At 30.1% G+C, this 15,598-nt stretch overlaps 6 protein-coding genes across 6 annotated transcripts; 2 read left to right on the top strand and 4 right to left on the bottom strand.

The window, feature by feature from the left end:
• Positions 1-35: 35 nt before the first annotated feature.
• Positions 36-1,423, top strand: TVAGG3_0480110 (proteasome regulatory particle assembly; the record flags this gene model as incomplete). The annotated part of the gene is made up of 1 exon (XM_001311007.1): positions 635-1,423. One exon carries the CDS (start codon positions 635-637, stop codon positions 1,421-1,423), a length of 789 nt encoding a protein of 262 aa, XP_001311008.1.
• A 164-nt stretch (positions 1,424-1,587) lies between these two features.
• On the bottom strand, positions 1,588-2,947 carry TVAGG3_0480100 (major facilitator superfamily transporter; the record flags this gene model as incomplete). Its single annotated transcript, XM_001311008.1, has 1 exon — positions 1,647-2,882. One exon carries the CDS (start codon positions 2,880-2,882, stop codon positions 1,647-1,649), a length of 1,236 nt encoding a protein of 411 aa, XP_001311009.1.
• An 870-nt stretch (positions 2,948-3,817) lies between these two features.
• TVAGG3_0480090 (spectrin binding) lies at positions 3,818-5,956 on the bottom strand (the record flags this gene model as incomplete). The annotated part of the gene is made up of 1 exon (XM_001311009.1): positions 3,818-5,749. One exon carries the CDS (start codon positions 5,747-5,749, stop codon positions 3,818-3,820), a length of 1,932 nt encoding a protein of 643 aa, XP_001311010.1.
• A 235-nt stretch (positions 5,957-6,191) lies between these two features.
• On the bottom strand, positions 6,192-8,554 carry TVAGG3_0480080 (antigen BSP-related family; the record flags this gene model as incomplete). The annotated part of the gene is made up of 1 exon (XM_001311010.1): positions 6,471-8,324. One exon carries the CDS (start codon positions 8,322-8,324, stop codon positions 6,471-6,473), a length of 1,854 nt encoding a protein of 617 aa, XP_001311011.1.
• A 319-nt stretch (positions 8,555-8,873) lies between these two features.
• TVAGG3_0480070 (uncharacterized protein) lies at positions 8,874-10,031 on the bottom strand (the record flags this gene model as incomplete). Its single annotated transcript, XM_001311011.1, has 1 exon — positions 8,888-10,027. One exon carries the CDS (start codon positions 10,025-10,027, stop codon positions 8,888-8,890), a length of 1,140 nt encoding a protein of 379 aa, XP_001311012.1.
• A 4,794-nt stretch (positions 10,032-14,825) lies between these two features.
• Positions 14,826-15,477, top strand: TVAGG3_0480060 (uncharacterized protein; the record flags this gene model as incomplete). Its single annotated transcript, XM_001311012.1, has 1 exon — positions 14,826-15,446. The coding sequence occupies one exon, from the start codon at positions 14,826-14,828 to the stop codon at positions 15,444-15,446; it is 621 nt and encodes a 206-aa protein (XP_001311013.1).
• Between the last annotated feature and the right edge of the window lie 121 nt (positions 15,478-15,598).

The following is a 15,598-nucleotide window of genomic DNA, read 5'->3' as shown; positions in this document are numbered from 1 at the left end:
AGTAAAAATTTACTGATTTTGAAGTTCTACTATTTGAAATTTCATTTATGAATTGTGTATATTCTTGATTTGTTATTTATTCTTATTTGTTTTTATAATTAATATACGTTTATTATTATTTTTTTTGAAGAATACTTTATCATCTTTCTCATTAGATCATTTTTACAAATTCATACTTGAATTCAAAGATTATATCGAAGCTTATGACAATATATACCAGTGTAGTATCAATGACATTGATTCCATCTTTTTGAAAATACAAAAAACTTTGATTGAAAAATATCACATTCCAATTCTCAGAATAATCAATCAAATCAAGTATTTGAGCGAAGATAATGAAAAATATAGGTCATATTACAAGCTCATTTGTGAAAAACTCATCAATGAATATCCTCAAGAGACAAAAAATGTCCATAAAATAATCCAAGAAAATTATAACAAAAATTCTCTGCTATATGCAATTATATTCGATGATATCGAGCAGCTAAGATATCTTTTTTCAAATGATAAAGTAGATGTTAACCAAATCATTGCCGGAAAGACAATACTTGAATGTTGCACCTTTTTTGGATCAGAACATTGCTTCAGATTTCTGAGAAATAATGGAGCACAAATTACTAAAGATTGTGCTAATATGAGCTTCCATGGAAGAAATAGTTCTGTAATTTCAGAATGCATTCATTATGAAAAACCTACTCAAGAAGCAATGGATTATACAGTATTAACTCATAGTGTTGATCAATCACTATTCTTACGCAATAATTTCGATTTATCACTTGATATTTATCCAATCATTACATACAACAATTTCTATTTATATCTAATACTTCTACAAGAGGATATTTCGAATATTATTTATGCTCCATTCTTTGGAATTGAAAATTTTACTCATTACATTCTTAATAATTATGAATACAAAAGCCTTAGAAATGAAGATGGAAAAACTATACTTCATTTTGCAATTTACTCAAGGAACATCAATATTTTAAAAATGCTGTTGAATGATGGAATAGATATTATGATTTTAGATAAAGACAACAAAACAGCTCTTCATTATGCAGCTATGCATGATAACATAGAAATGTGCTCTATTTTTATTGACAAAGGTCTAGATATCAATGCAAAAGATAAATATAATCAAACTCCTCTTCAGATCGCACTATCAGAAAAGAACTTTAATATTGCATTGTATCTCTTAAATCATGGAGCAGATTTTAACATAGAAAATGATCATGGAAAGAATCCTCTTCATTATGCTTCAGAGAATAACTGTATTGAAATAATAGAATTCTTATTTAATCATGGATTCAATCTTAACCAATCGAATTACTTTGGTAAAACAGCAATTGACTACGCAAGACAAAATAACTGCAAAGAAGCATTAGAGTTTCTTGAGTCAAAAGTTAATTTGACAAATAATTAAACTTTATAATAATGATAAAATCCTTATAATTATTAAATATAAATCAAATATAAAATTTTAATGAATATTTTTTAAACGACAAAATGTTTTAAGTTCAAATTTCTTTTGATACTTTCACAAATTACCTATTCATGTGAATTTCCTTAGGAATGGGATTTTTATAAGAAAAAACTATTCATGATAGGATAGATTTATTCAAAAACAAGTAATAAAATTTTTCTTTTCAAATTAAAACAGACTTAGTGAGAGATTGGCCAATTTCGACAAAGTCATCTTCCAAATCATTCTCATCCCAATCAAGAGCTCCGATTTTTGTGTTCGATGGCTCAATGATGTAAAAGAAACCGAAAATTGCACCGAGTGCACTGATAACTCCGTAAAAGATTAATGTTGCAGATTGTCCCATGCCATTCTTCATCCATGGGAACATGAAAACAATGATGAATGAACAGAATTGGTTGACAACGACGACCATTGAAGCAGCCATTGATCGGACAGTGTCAGGGAACAATTCTGGAACAATAAACCATGGAATTGGTCCTAAAGCCAAACCAAAGAAGAACAAATAAAAACAAATTATCACAATTGCAACCCAATTTGTAAGATTATATGACGTATTCATAGAGAAAAGGAAAAGCATAATAGCACATCCTAACGACGAAATGCAGAAAAGTGGTCGTCTGCCAAGTTTATCAACTACAAATCCGTTAATGACAACACCAAGGAATTGGCATGCCATGGAAATGGTCGATGCAATACCTGTTTCCAAAGGAACACCCGCATCTTTGAAATTTTGCACTAAATTTGATATAATTGCATTGATTCCACAGAACTGCTGGAAAAACATCATTGTAAGACCAATAACTAGTTTTTCCAAGTACATTTCTTGGAATAATGTATCTTTTTCTTTACGAGCCAAACTTTCGGGATCAGCTTTTCTTCTGTTTGGAGAAGTTTCAGGGCAAAAACAAATTAGTATTGTTCCGAGCGCAGAAAATCCTATTCCTGTGTAAAATAAAGTTTTCCAAGGAGCATATGTTCCTTGCATGTACATTATAGTAATTCCAATAACGCATCCAATCTGATGTAAGTGTCCGAAGAACCCTCCAAGCTTTGATGGTGCAATTTCGATTAACATTGTTGGACATAAGCTTGTAAAACCACCAATGTCCAATCCAACGAGAGCTCTCGAGAATATTGCAAGCCAGAATTTGTCTTTTGTCATAAACAGGCAAAGAACATATATGCCTGCCGCAAAGATATGTAAAATTGCAAAAACGATTCTTCTTCCAAGAAAGTTTAATACATATGTAACGAAAAATGGACTGAAAATAGCGCATAATGACGTAATTATGTTATACCATTGAAGTTCATTTTCTGTTCTGTTCCAAGATTCGAACAAAGTAGCAAGCGGCGTTGGAATACCTACACTTATACCGAAGTTAAGGCTTCCAAGCATAATAATCAAGCCATAAATCAATTCCTTACAACAAATATTCGCCATTTCATAAATGGAAATTCAATGTTTTCAATTTCAAATACTTTTGAATATCTCTCTCAATTTCTGAAACGACATATTGAATTCCATCGCAATCCATTTTAATTCAGCACAACGTAACAGCAGTTTTTGGTTAGAAAAAACAGAAAACTCTCATTTTGCTACGATCCTTTTATGGTTTAGAAGAGATAATCATGGTGTTCGAGACTATACCCATCATTCAGTAATTATCTGGCAGACACCCATTAATTGTTCGTTCATTTTTCTTTTTTTGAGAAACCATAATAAAATTAATAATTATTAGGGAAAATGCATATAATGTTATTTTTATTATTATTACTGCAATTTATTTATTCAGAAATAATTTTATCAATGAATTGAAAGAAAGATTCAATGATGATCGTGAATTCAATCTGGTGGCATAAAACGAATTTTATCTAGTTTAGTTAAAAGTGATATTGTAATTCATAATTCTAATAACATTATTTTGAATATATCACAATTTTGAATTACTCTTAATTATACTTATTAATTCCTATTGTCTCATATATGTTCTGTTTTTGATATATAATAATTATTCTGCAAATTCTGAAATTTATCTATATTTCATTCACCAAGTATAATAGACTAATAATTTTTTAAATTCTTTTGCAAAAATAGGCAGTACATTATCCACGCATGAAATGTATACAAGATCTACATTAAAATTCTGAAATGCAAATTGATTCAGGACAAATTAGATGAATTCAGAACATAATCAATTATAAATTTATTTCTCCAAGCTAATCTGAGTCATATGCATGCTTGTATTTGTTTTTTAAAGTACAAAATTAAGATCATATTTTAATTGGAAAAAAATCATATTTATTATTATGAAACAAACATAATATTTTTATTCAAGCAAGTTGAGATGTAATTTCTGGTATTGTTGGAATATCAACTGGATATTTCGATCTTTTGTTCTTAATTCTTTTGTTTGCATGAGCAGCAAGCAGAGCTCTAACAACTTCTGCATGTTGACCGATAACAGCAATATGCAATGGAGTGTTTCCGTTCTCCTGTTGTGCATTTACATTTGCTCCAGCTCTAATTAGCTCTTTTACAGCATCTACGTGGCCATTCTTTGCTGCAATGTATAATGGTCTTTCTTTTGCTTTGTTTTCAATTTCAATTTTCGCTCCTTTTTCTAATAATAATTTGATCATTTCAACATTTCCTTCGGAAGCAGCAATATGAATAGGTGCAACACGCTGTTTGTTCTGCGAATTGATCTTGGCACCTTTATCGGCAAGCATTCGAGCACTCTTTACGTCATTTTTGGAAACAGAAATATAAAAAGGAGACAAAAGAACGTTCTTTGAAGGTTCTACTTTAGCATGTGCATTTAATAAAGCTTCTATGCATGCGCTACTCTTAGCTCTTGCTGCAATATTTAAAGGTGTTAGTCCAATTTGGTTGGAAATGTTGACTTTCGCCCCTGCATAGATGAGAATGTTGACGATCTGGGCATTTCCACCTTCACAGGCGTACATTAGTGGTGTAAAACCTTCGGAATCTGGATGATCAAATTCTGAACCTTTGTTTAACAGATAAGCAACAACTTCATAGTGGCCCTGCAAAGCACCAATATGAATAGCTTGTTGTCCAAGGTTAGTTAGAGCATTAACGTTAGACATTGGATGTGCTAACAAATATTTCAAACAATTCATTGAACTATGGACTGCTGAGTGATGCAATGGAGTCCATCCGTTCTGATCTGCAACTGTTGGACTGATTTGATGCTCAATAAAGTTGATCATCGCATCAAGATTTCCTTTTGAAGCTGCTTGGAAGATATTTTCAGGTGCTTCCGGTGGAGGTGGCTTAATTTCTTCAGGTATAGCTTCTGGAACATCATTAACAGGTTCAACTTGCTGATAACAATCTGTATTTTGATTATTTTCTTGAGGAAGTTCACCAGTTGGATATTGCGGTGGAAGATTTTCTTCTACTTCAGGTTTTGCATTCGGTTCAACTAAAAGAGCTCCGTGAATTGATTCAAGATTTGGATCTCCAGATTCTGGAGCCGGAGTTGCAATATTTTCAGTCTGTTTGCTATAGCTGTTCATTTGCTGGCTGTAACTAGTCATCGTTGAGGAAACACTGTCAGATGTTTTAATTGTCTGACGTAAAGTCATGTATGGATTAAAATCGGAGTGGTCATCAACTAAATCTGCAGACTTGAGCTTCGGAGGTTCCGTAGTTATCTCAAAAACGTTGTCTGAATCGTTGCCGTGATCTGAGCCAGAATCGCTGAAAGAAAGCGTATCAGAATCGGAAGATTTCATTACTTTGATACTGTCTATTACATCATTTATTGTCTCAGGAGGATTATCATCAATTTTTTCGGTCATAATTTCATTTGTAGGTTGTGGATCTGTTGTAAAGTAGTCACCATCTGAAATACTTAACATAATATCTGGTTTTTGAGTAATTTTTGTTGAATTTGATTCATAATTATCAATAAATAACTTTAAAACAGGAATATCTGTTACACATTTCAATATTTCTTTGATATCATCTGTATAGTCTCCAGATATCTTCATTACTTGTAATAATTGAATTAAATCATCTTTATTTTTGGAAGCAACATGCTTTGTAAGCCGAAGAGCCGTTTCTGGTGATATATTTTCCGAGTTTGCTGCCATTCTAATAACGCATTGAGTTGATAATTTTTGGAAAGTTGGATCTTTACTATATTCTTGAAGGTTTGAGGAAACATCATGTTCCAAACTATCAGATATACATCCAATCGAGTCCAATTCTACTAATTTAGATAAATCTGACATGGATGTAAAGAGATTTGTGAAGTGTTTTAAAGAAAAAGCTCATTTGCAAATATGAATTCAAGCAAAAGTGATAACCATATAGAGAGAAATCATATTTTCAAATTCCGGTGAAGAATTACTCTAATAATTATTTTCAATTTATTTTCTCGTTATTATGAGTAATTCAATCGTTATTTCATATCATATATACAACACACACAAATAATGATAGACTGAATTTGGATTTAATCGTCATTCAAAGGTCAGAAAAATCCAATGTCACCGGAGATAAAAGATATTGCTTTTTGTTAACAACAAAATTCGTGCGTCAATGATAAATAATTTTGATTTAAGCCTACAATGCTTTATATTAAAATGATTTGTATATTTTTAAAAATTTCTAGCAAACCTGAATAACAAGATAGAATAACATAAACAAAAATATTGTTAAAAATGACTTGCACACAAATTCATTTATTTACTTCTGAGTAACAACACATCATAAAGAAAACATTCTCTCAACATTTTTAAGGATGCACTTACACCAGTAAAACATGGTCTTCAATTTAAGTCTTTATGGTTAGTTTTTAATGGAGCTTCACACCTCAGAAGGACATGTGCCATTAAACTATGCTTCAAAAAAGGAATTTCTTTGAAGCTATAGTTGAAGGACAAGCATCAAATTCTTCTCAGATTGAATTATTAAGAGATCAAAGTAATATTATTAACATTTTTTATTTATTTATATGAAGCATAAAAAGCCAAAAAAGTATCTCTTTAATGAAATATCACAATGCGTGATAACATGCTGTTTTACGCATGGATTGAATACACATCGACCGTAAAATGTTTTATTTGGATATTCACATAGGACATATATTCGCTTCGCGAAGTCATAAATAAGTGAATCAGATTCATAATCACAATATTTAAGACCTGTATAGAAAACAATGAATTCTCTATTATTATAATTATACACAATTTCCCGACTAAGATTTATTGGCTGCGAAATTGTGATATTAACATTAGAATCGAATGCAGAAATGCCAATGTCTATATTAGGTTTCATTAAAACAATACTTTTAATGTGGTTGTCAAGTTGAAATGCATGTTCTTCAATAGATATTATGTTGCTAAAATTTAAAATTCCTGATAATTGAGTACAATTATAAAATCCATATTGGCTTATAGATGTAATTTGATCTATATTGACAAGGTTTTCAACACCAGATCCATAAAAAGAACCATTTTTTATTGTTGTGAAATTGATACAATCAAGAGTCCCTTTCATTTCGTAGCAATTATAAAATGAATAATTATCAGCAAATTCGATTGGAATGTTTGCGAATGATCCTTCCATTTTGCGACAATTATAAAATACACCCTCTGCAAATGATGTGACATTACCAACACTAACAAACTCTGTAAGTTCCATACAATTTCCAAAAGCATATTTTCGAATTTCTATTGCATTCGGAATATTTACTATTCCCTTTAAATTGAAGCAATTATAAAAAGCAAACATACCAATAATTGTAGTTTTCGGTATATAAATAATACCATCGAGACTAGAGCAGTTAGAAAATCCATAAACATCTATATATTCAGCATTAGGAAGATATTTTGAACCCCTTAAATTGTTACAAAAAACAAAGACAGATCTATCTACCGAAATCAATTTAGGCATATTTATAGTACCATTCAAACTCCAACAATAGCAAAATGCACTCCAAGATATTCTTTCTAGATTGGGAAAATCAAGTGAACCAGTCAAATTTGAGCAATTGAAAAATGTATACATACCTATATAAGTTAAATTTGGAAAATTTAGTGTTCCATTTAACCCATAACAACAATAAAATGCTGATTCATCTATTTTTTCAACAAGAGGAAAATTCAGAGATCCACTTATTTTCGTACAATTATAAAATACTTCTCCATAAAAAATTTTAATATTTGGAAGGTTAATAATTCCATTCAAATTATAACAATTATAAAATGCTGCTCCGCTTAACTCAATGATTTTTGGGAAATCAATTGAGCCAACTAAATTTACACAGTTTCCAAAAGCATAAATTCCAATATCTTCCAAATTTGGCATATATATTGACCCATTTAAGCTATAGCATCTAAAAAATGCAGAACCTCCAACAAATTTAATGAAAGGAAAACAAACTTGACCATATATGTTGTAACACTCTGAAAATGCATAATTTCCAACATATTCTAATTTTGGAAAATCAATTTTATCAGTCAGATTATAGCATTCGCAAAAGGCGTAATCTCCTATTTTAACAACATTTGGAAGATTGAGAAATCCTTTTAAATTATTGCATTGATAAAATGAATAGTTCCCGATCTCGATGATATTTGGTGGAAATATAATCTGAGTAAGATTTCTATGCTCATAAAACAATTTATTAGGGATCTTCTGTATTTTAACGAAGTTTGAAAGATTTGCAATGTAGATAAGATTTGGAAGAGATTTAATACCAATAATTGTTTCATCAATTTCTCCTTTTTGAATTGAGCAAAGATTGTGATTAAATACTCCTGTAATTTCATTGTTTGTGATATTTAGATCGCATATATCCATTTACATGTGTTTCTGATGTAATTACATGTGTTCGAAATTTTATTTTGATATCAAAATGCATGTAAGAGCTAATGAATGCGTAAATTATGCTAATTTAGAACAATCGTTATAATTTGCTTGAATATTTTACTTGTATTTTCATTATCGAGTGAAAACAAGAGGCAAAGCAAAAATAAGTCTTTCAGAACTTCAAATTCAAAAGATTGTACTTGATGCTAGCAAAGTAGTTTTTGTGGTGCCGAAATAGCAATGTTTGTAGAGCTAGATGGGTAATCTTTAATAACTTTATGTGATAATTCATAATTCATGCTAAAAATGGTTTTTATTTGCAATTCGAGGCATTTTACCAAATAAAATAAAATAAAATATAAAAAAAAGGCAAAAAACGCTCTCTTTAAGATAATATGTATATCTTTATATGAAGGATTACCATTGTATTGTTTATGGTAGCAATGAAAGTCATCTATCATGTGAAGCTACAAGTGGCACCAACTTTTTGCTATTTTGGAAAAATAATGTTGAGAGAAATACATAATTAAAATTTAACAAGTATAAACAAAATTTTATTTCTGAATCTTTTGAACAGACTCTTGGCATTTGAGTGCACGAGCTTTAACCTTTTCTATATCCGTTTTTAATGCAGCCTGTTCTTTCATTACCTTTTCAGTAAGTTGCTGAATAAGCTGCTTATTATCATCATTCTCAGATTTTTCTCCGAGTTCTTTAATCTGGTTCATTAATGAATTGCATAAAGCATTCACTTCTGTTATACGAGATTCTAATGTTACAGTTGATGTCACAATCTGAACTGCTATCTGATCTACCTTTTTTACTCTATCTTCGAATTGCAATGCCTTTCCTTTTAATTCTCTAAGTTTAGTTTGGAATTTGGTTTGCATATTTAGTATCTTTGTGTTCAGATTCTCGATAGGAACAGTAAGATCAGGTACTTCTATTGGTCGAGCAGAAGATTTCGGTTCGGAATCTTGATCTGTAGTTTTCTCAATTTGCTCGGTGAAGGTGCTTCTATCTAGTTGTAGTTTGATTTCTGATAACCTTGTTCTTAAATCTGATATACCTTTTCTGTTAGATTCGATATCTTCACTAAGAGATTGAAGAGTTTTGTAATTATTTGCTTCATCTGCTGGTTTTGATAACTTATCTATTGATTTTTCGAGTAAATCCAATCTCTTTTGTGTTTTTTCATGTTGAGAATCGAGTGCAGCTTCAAGAGCAGCCAATTTCATATCGTAATTAGTCTCATCACCATTATTTTCCATCATCTTAGTGATATCATCCTTTGGCTTTGTATTTATAAGCTCTTGAACTTTATTTTCCAAATTTGCTTTTGAAGATTCAATGGAAACTTGTAGCTGAGTTTGAAGTCTATTCTCTAAATCATCTAAACTTCTTTGTAATAAGTCTTTTTGATCTTCTTGTTTCGTATTTTGGTTTGGATTATATAATTTATCGATATCTTGTCGTATTTGAATGACAACCTTATTTAGATTAGGCGGTAGTTGCTGTTTCAATGCAGTGATTTCTTTTTCAATGCTTTGTAAATGTGGATATAATCTATTAACTTCACGTTTTAGCTGTGTAGCGTTAACATCACCGGATGAAATTATAGCACTGGAAAGAGGAGACTTTCCACTGTGCTTTTTATTTAACTTTGGTAAACTAGAAGCTTCATTTTCAGACATTTCACTTTCAACAAAAAAAATTATACGTTATTTTCTCCTCAAAGGTAGTCTCACGAAAATACGTTATTTTCCCGATGCCTTGGAAGCAGCTTTGCAGGTTACCCGTAAGGTAACCAGTAGAAGTTTCTGAGCAAGGATGAAGAAGATTAAAGAGCCTTTTTATTGCAAACGCTATATTTGTAAGTGTCTTTGTAGAACTTCTCATAAATTCAAAGATTTCCAAAAACGAATTTTTCGATTTTGATATAATAAATGATATTTAAACAAATTATAGATGTGTTTGCAATTAAAAAAATCCGAGTTAACTACAATATCTTCAATTTTTGTCGTTCACTTTTTCATGTCATACTGATAGCAAGAATACTCACCCAATTTGGTTACACTTCATGATAGTTTGAAGTAAAAAAATGCCACAGTTTTTTTTATTTGATATCGTTATCTAAATTTTGTACAGAAATGGAATAAATTATAATATGAAACGTGTGTTATTATGCTTGTTGGGAAACAATCCAATACTTATGTCTGAATGAAATGATTATTTCTACGAGATTTTTCATATTCAGCTAATAATGCTATCAAAATCAAATAACAATAAAAAGTTATTTTGTACATAATGTAACTTAATCTTTAATACTATATAGAACTTCGAAATACGACTAAACAGTGCGAGTTACGCGATTAAATACCTTTTTTTCGATCGAAACTTGAAAGTGAGGATAACTCAATGGGTAGGGGTATGGGTTCGACTTTTTCTATTGGGCAACTATTTTTTTCTTTTCATTGTTTCAGCATTTTTTTATGCGATTATGCATAATTATTTGATTTCCTATATATTCAATAATAAATTTGTTCCGAACTCTTAACAAATAAATAAATTTTTAGAATATTTAAATTTATAGCTCCCTACATTAATATAAAGTGTTCGAATAGTTCATATATAGTTTCTTTAAAATAATTTGTTTCATTTTAAATTGGTTTGGCACAATGCTTGACATAACATGCACAAAGCTATGCCATTTTAAAATATGTATATCAATCAAGCCGATTAAGTCCATCCTAAACGAAAATCATCGATACTCATGAATTTATGATAGTCGTTCTTGATATAATTGCGCGTTTTAAAAAATGCTTACTTTTGAACACAGAACTTATCTATCCATATTTATCAATGAAAGTTTATAAGATGCATTAATGACAAAACCTTACTTTATCAATATAATACTTATCTTATCGTAAATTTCAAACTACAATACTGTGGGGCAAATATTAAATAACCACTATGTTGCGGATTTTATGTAAGTCTGCAAACTGTAAAATGTAATTAAACACAAATAAAAAAAAAATGTAAATTTTAATCGAGAAATTTAGCAATCTTGAAAGCCTTGATCGGCATCTTTTACAAGATGTCAGTAATGCATATTCAATAACTATGAAAATCTAGCCAAGCATGGATTTTTTTCGAAAAAAAATTGTATTAAATTTCATTTTTCATTCTTTATACAAGTTTTAACCTTTGGTGCAATTATATCCTATCGCAAATGCATTATTGACGTTATTACTTGGATACTTCTTCATAACGCTAAATCTTCAAATTAGTTATGTATTTGTTACTAATAGAAGTTGGAAAGGTATTAAAAAAGGAAATGTTAATAAATATACATGTTTAATTAAAAAACAAACAAGAATAAATTAAATAATTTTATTTCTTAGGAAAGTCTAAGTTTTGTAATAGATAAATTGCTTTTTGTGTCTCTTCTTCATCAATTTCTGGATGTTGATTCTCAGGTGGCGGACTAATTAAAACATCATGGGCAATATCAAACCATTGTTTTAGTTCGTTGGCAGAAGGAAAATGATCTTCTTGTATTGGCGTTATTAATGATTGAAAATCATCAGTTGATTCTGCATTTTGGGAATTTTCCAAATTTTCATTTGGAAAATTTGAATTTTGAGATATTGTTTAAGCACTCAGATCTCATTTTTAAAATATCTGCACCAAATTCTTACATCTGATAATTTTCATGTGTAACCAATGTTTCCCAATCCATTTGCCATACCCTACTAATCGCAAATTCATTCCCTTTAATTTTGTATTAAATTTAAATTCCAATCTTAATTTCTACATTATTTATGCTAACCCTTTAAATTTTGTTCTTATTTATTCACCCTCAGATACAAATTTATTTAGAATGTATTCCTCTGAGGTCTATATTTGTATTCGAAAATAAAATCTTTAAAACTCTCTAAGTTATCATTTTCTCTTCAGATATCTAATATTTTTCTAATGACATAACTACTTTGGACGCATATCCAAATTCCAAAAAAAATATGGAAAAAATAAAAATGAAATTGAAAAATACAATTTTTGATATGTAAAAAGAGATTTTGAAAAAAATTGGGAAAAAGAGTATCTAATAAAATTGTTTGAGATCTATGTAGACATAGTTTTTACATTAAAAAATCAATAATATTGAAATTGATCTGAATATATCTTTTTTTTTTAAGTTTGAATGCATTAATCTCAAAGCATTTGATAAAATACTGGTTTTATTTCAAAATTCTAAATAATTTGTAATTAGATCTTTATGATGTAATTTAATTTTAAACAAGTACAGATAAAGAGAATCATAATAAAGGTGATCTATATTGCTTAAGTAAAATTGAGTATAATAGATCGATCTTAGCAACAAGATCTGAGGAAGTAGATTTGAGAGTCGAGAGTTTAGATCTTAGCAACAAGATCTGAGGAAATAGATTTGAGAGTCGAGAGTTTAGATCTTAGCAACAAGATCTGAGGAAGTAGATTTGAGAGTCGAGAGTTTAGATCTTAGCAACAAGATCTGAGGAAGTAGATTTGAGAGTCGAGAGTTTGGATCTTAGCAACAAGATCTGAGGAAGTAGATCTTAGCAACAAGATCTGAGGAAGTAGATTTGAGAGTCGAGAGTTTGGATCTTAGCAACTAGATCTGAGAGTTTTATCATTTCCGGCATATTGGGCCGAAAAGGAGTGATCCGCGTAAGTATGAAAAAAAGTGAATTTTGTTGTATGGTGTTTTTTATTATATCCGTTTCTCTCACAATTTTCAATAAATATTATTGTTCAAACGGAAATATAAATAAACAATTCAAAAATAAAAATGTAAATGTAAATTGAAAATGTATTATAAACATGCTAAAAAGCGTATATTTTAAACTTAAAGGAAAAATGAAATTCGTAAAAATGAGCATGATGTTTGATAAGGGAGTTTTAATTTTTTTTTCAAAAAAATTAAGGAACTTAAATTGAGATTATCAGGCTATGTAGTGGTATTTTTACGATCTGACTGCAGAAATCGAATCAGCGAGACCCGAAGATTCATATTCCGCCGGAAAAATAGGGTTTCGAGGCGTAGATAGGGATAAAAAGATGCTTTAAGAAGATCTCAGTAGAAATATGGTTTATAAGAGGATATAGGTCAGGATATAAGATTATGAAAATTGAAGAAGTGAATTATCAAGATGTATTTATGAGTAAACTATATTGTTTTAAGCTATCTAAATCTGTTTTGATATAAATTAAAGCGTATACTTATGCAAAATGCGAAATTTAAATTAATACTTTTTTTTTGCTATTTGGACACAAAGCTAACAATCCATCCAATAAATGACGTATACCTAGCGAGATGAAGCATTTTAACATGAAAGACAAGAAAATCTGATTACTTGTGTTGAAAGTTTCTGTATTTCGTCTTCTTCCAAACACAGCGTTCAGATGCAGAAGAAAATGCAGCCGTAATGACGCAAAAAGACACTAAAATAAATTGGAGAATTTCTGTAAAGTTTTTACTGAGCTTTGTTATTGAACCCGAATTTGTTGCTGAGTGACAGGATATTAAATCTACGACATTCATGAGTAATTGTTATCAATTTGTCAATAAATTATGTTGAAGATGGTTTAAATGTCTTCGAAGGCATGAAATTAGATCCTAAATCTGTTTGAGTTAATAAAAGAGAACAAATGTTGAAAGAGTTGTCATATTGCCTACAAAATTTTCAAACATTTGCATTGAGACAATGTGAAAAAATGATGTCCAAAATACCTTTACTAAAATATTTTTAATTTGAATCATAACAAGGAAAAACAATAATGGCAGAATAAGAAAAAAAAACAAAGATGTTATGATTTGAACAGTTGCCTTTTAGATTCAAAAAGAGCATAGTGTTCCCAACCACTACACTACCTTCCTTTCTGATAAAAAGCTGAATAATTAGTATTTAATGAATTCTCCAACTTGGGGATTTGCGGCTTTTCCAAAATCTGTTATGATAGTTCTATATAGCAATTGATATATAATATGTTTTTTATAATCAAATAATTTTTTAGTCCAGATAAATTTTTTAAAATTTCAAAGTCTTTCCATTCTACTAACGCTCTTCACATCCATATTCTTTACCATATATGTAATATAACGCCTTATTTTAATTCCCATGTTTACGATTTATTTGTCGAAAAACTGTCTTGCCCATTAACATCTCGCGAAAATTTTCGACTTTTTGAATGGCCGTTTTCAAGATCTCAAAAACTGTGGGATATTTTTTACAAAGCTAATCGACATTTATTTACCACATATATGTACTATACAATGCACCTGGTTTCATCGAATTTTTACCGTCAGTTTTCTCGTGAGACTACCTTTTTCTCCTCCTTTGAATTTTTTTTAGAAAAAAAAAGTATGTCACTTTTCAAAAATTTGGAGGAAATTTTAATTGAGAGAAACCGTTGTGTCTAATTTAATTTTTTTTATTTCATTTTTCAAAGATGAATAATATGAAGAGTGTTCTTACTAAGTACTCTCCCACATTGCGCCGTGATTTTCTAGCAATTCTTGTTAAGCTTTCTGCCAAAAAGCTTCAAACATACACAGTTCGAAACGATTGGCGAACAAAAACAGGAATGTTAGAGTTTCTACAGCGCAATTGGGATAGAATTAGTAATTTTATAGAGCAAGATCCTGCCATCAACTGGTTTTGCATTAATTACACTCCTTTGGAAAAAATTTTCACAGATAGAAAATTTGCTCTATTTATACAAGATTCCTGGGATGTAGTTGGTAGAATCTTATCTAGGCCAGATGTACTAATGGTTTTCAAGTATCAGATCCCTACAGTTCTCTCTCTCCTTGAATCCAAAATTCCGATCACGATTCCACAAATATGGACTCAATACCAAGCATCCAATGACTTGTTCCATGTCATAGAGATGTACAAAAACGGCGGAGTTCCTGTTTCTCCCCAAGATCAGTGCGAAATTCCCCGATTGGTCACAACCGAGGAAATCTTTTATTCGCCTGATAACAATTACGATCCAAACTTCGACAATTTCGAGATTGACTTCACTGATCAAAATATTTTTGACCAGTGTTTGTTCCTAGATGAATAATGATGATGGTAATGCAATATGCAGAGCAGAGGTTACGTTTCTCCATGTTTGCTTCGTTTGACATACAAATAATTTTATAATTTTTAAAATTTATGTCAAATTGGTGAGATTCCTTTTCTCTCTGGCTGTATATTGATAACTCCATCAAAATG

Source organism: Trichomonas vaginalis, chromosome II (assembly GCF_026262505.1).
Source record: "Trichomonas vaginalis G3 chromosome II, whole genome shotgun sequence".
NCBI classification, from domain to species: Eukaryota; Parabasalia; order Trichomonadida; family Trichomonadidae; genus Trichomonas; species Trichomonas vaginalis.
The sequence above is the reverse complement of the archived record's forward strand: the minus strand, read 5'-3'. Positions and strand labels throughout refer to the sequence as shown.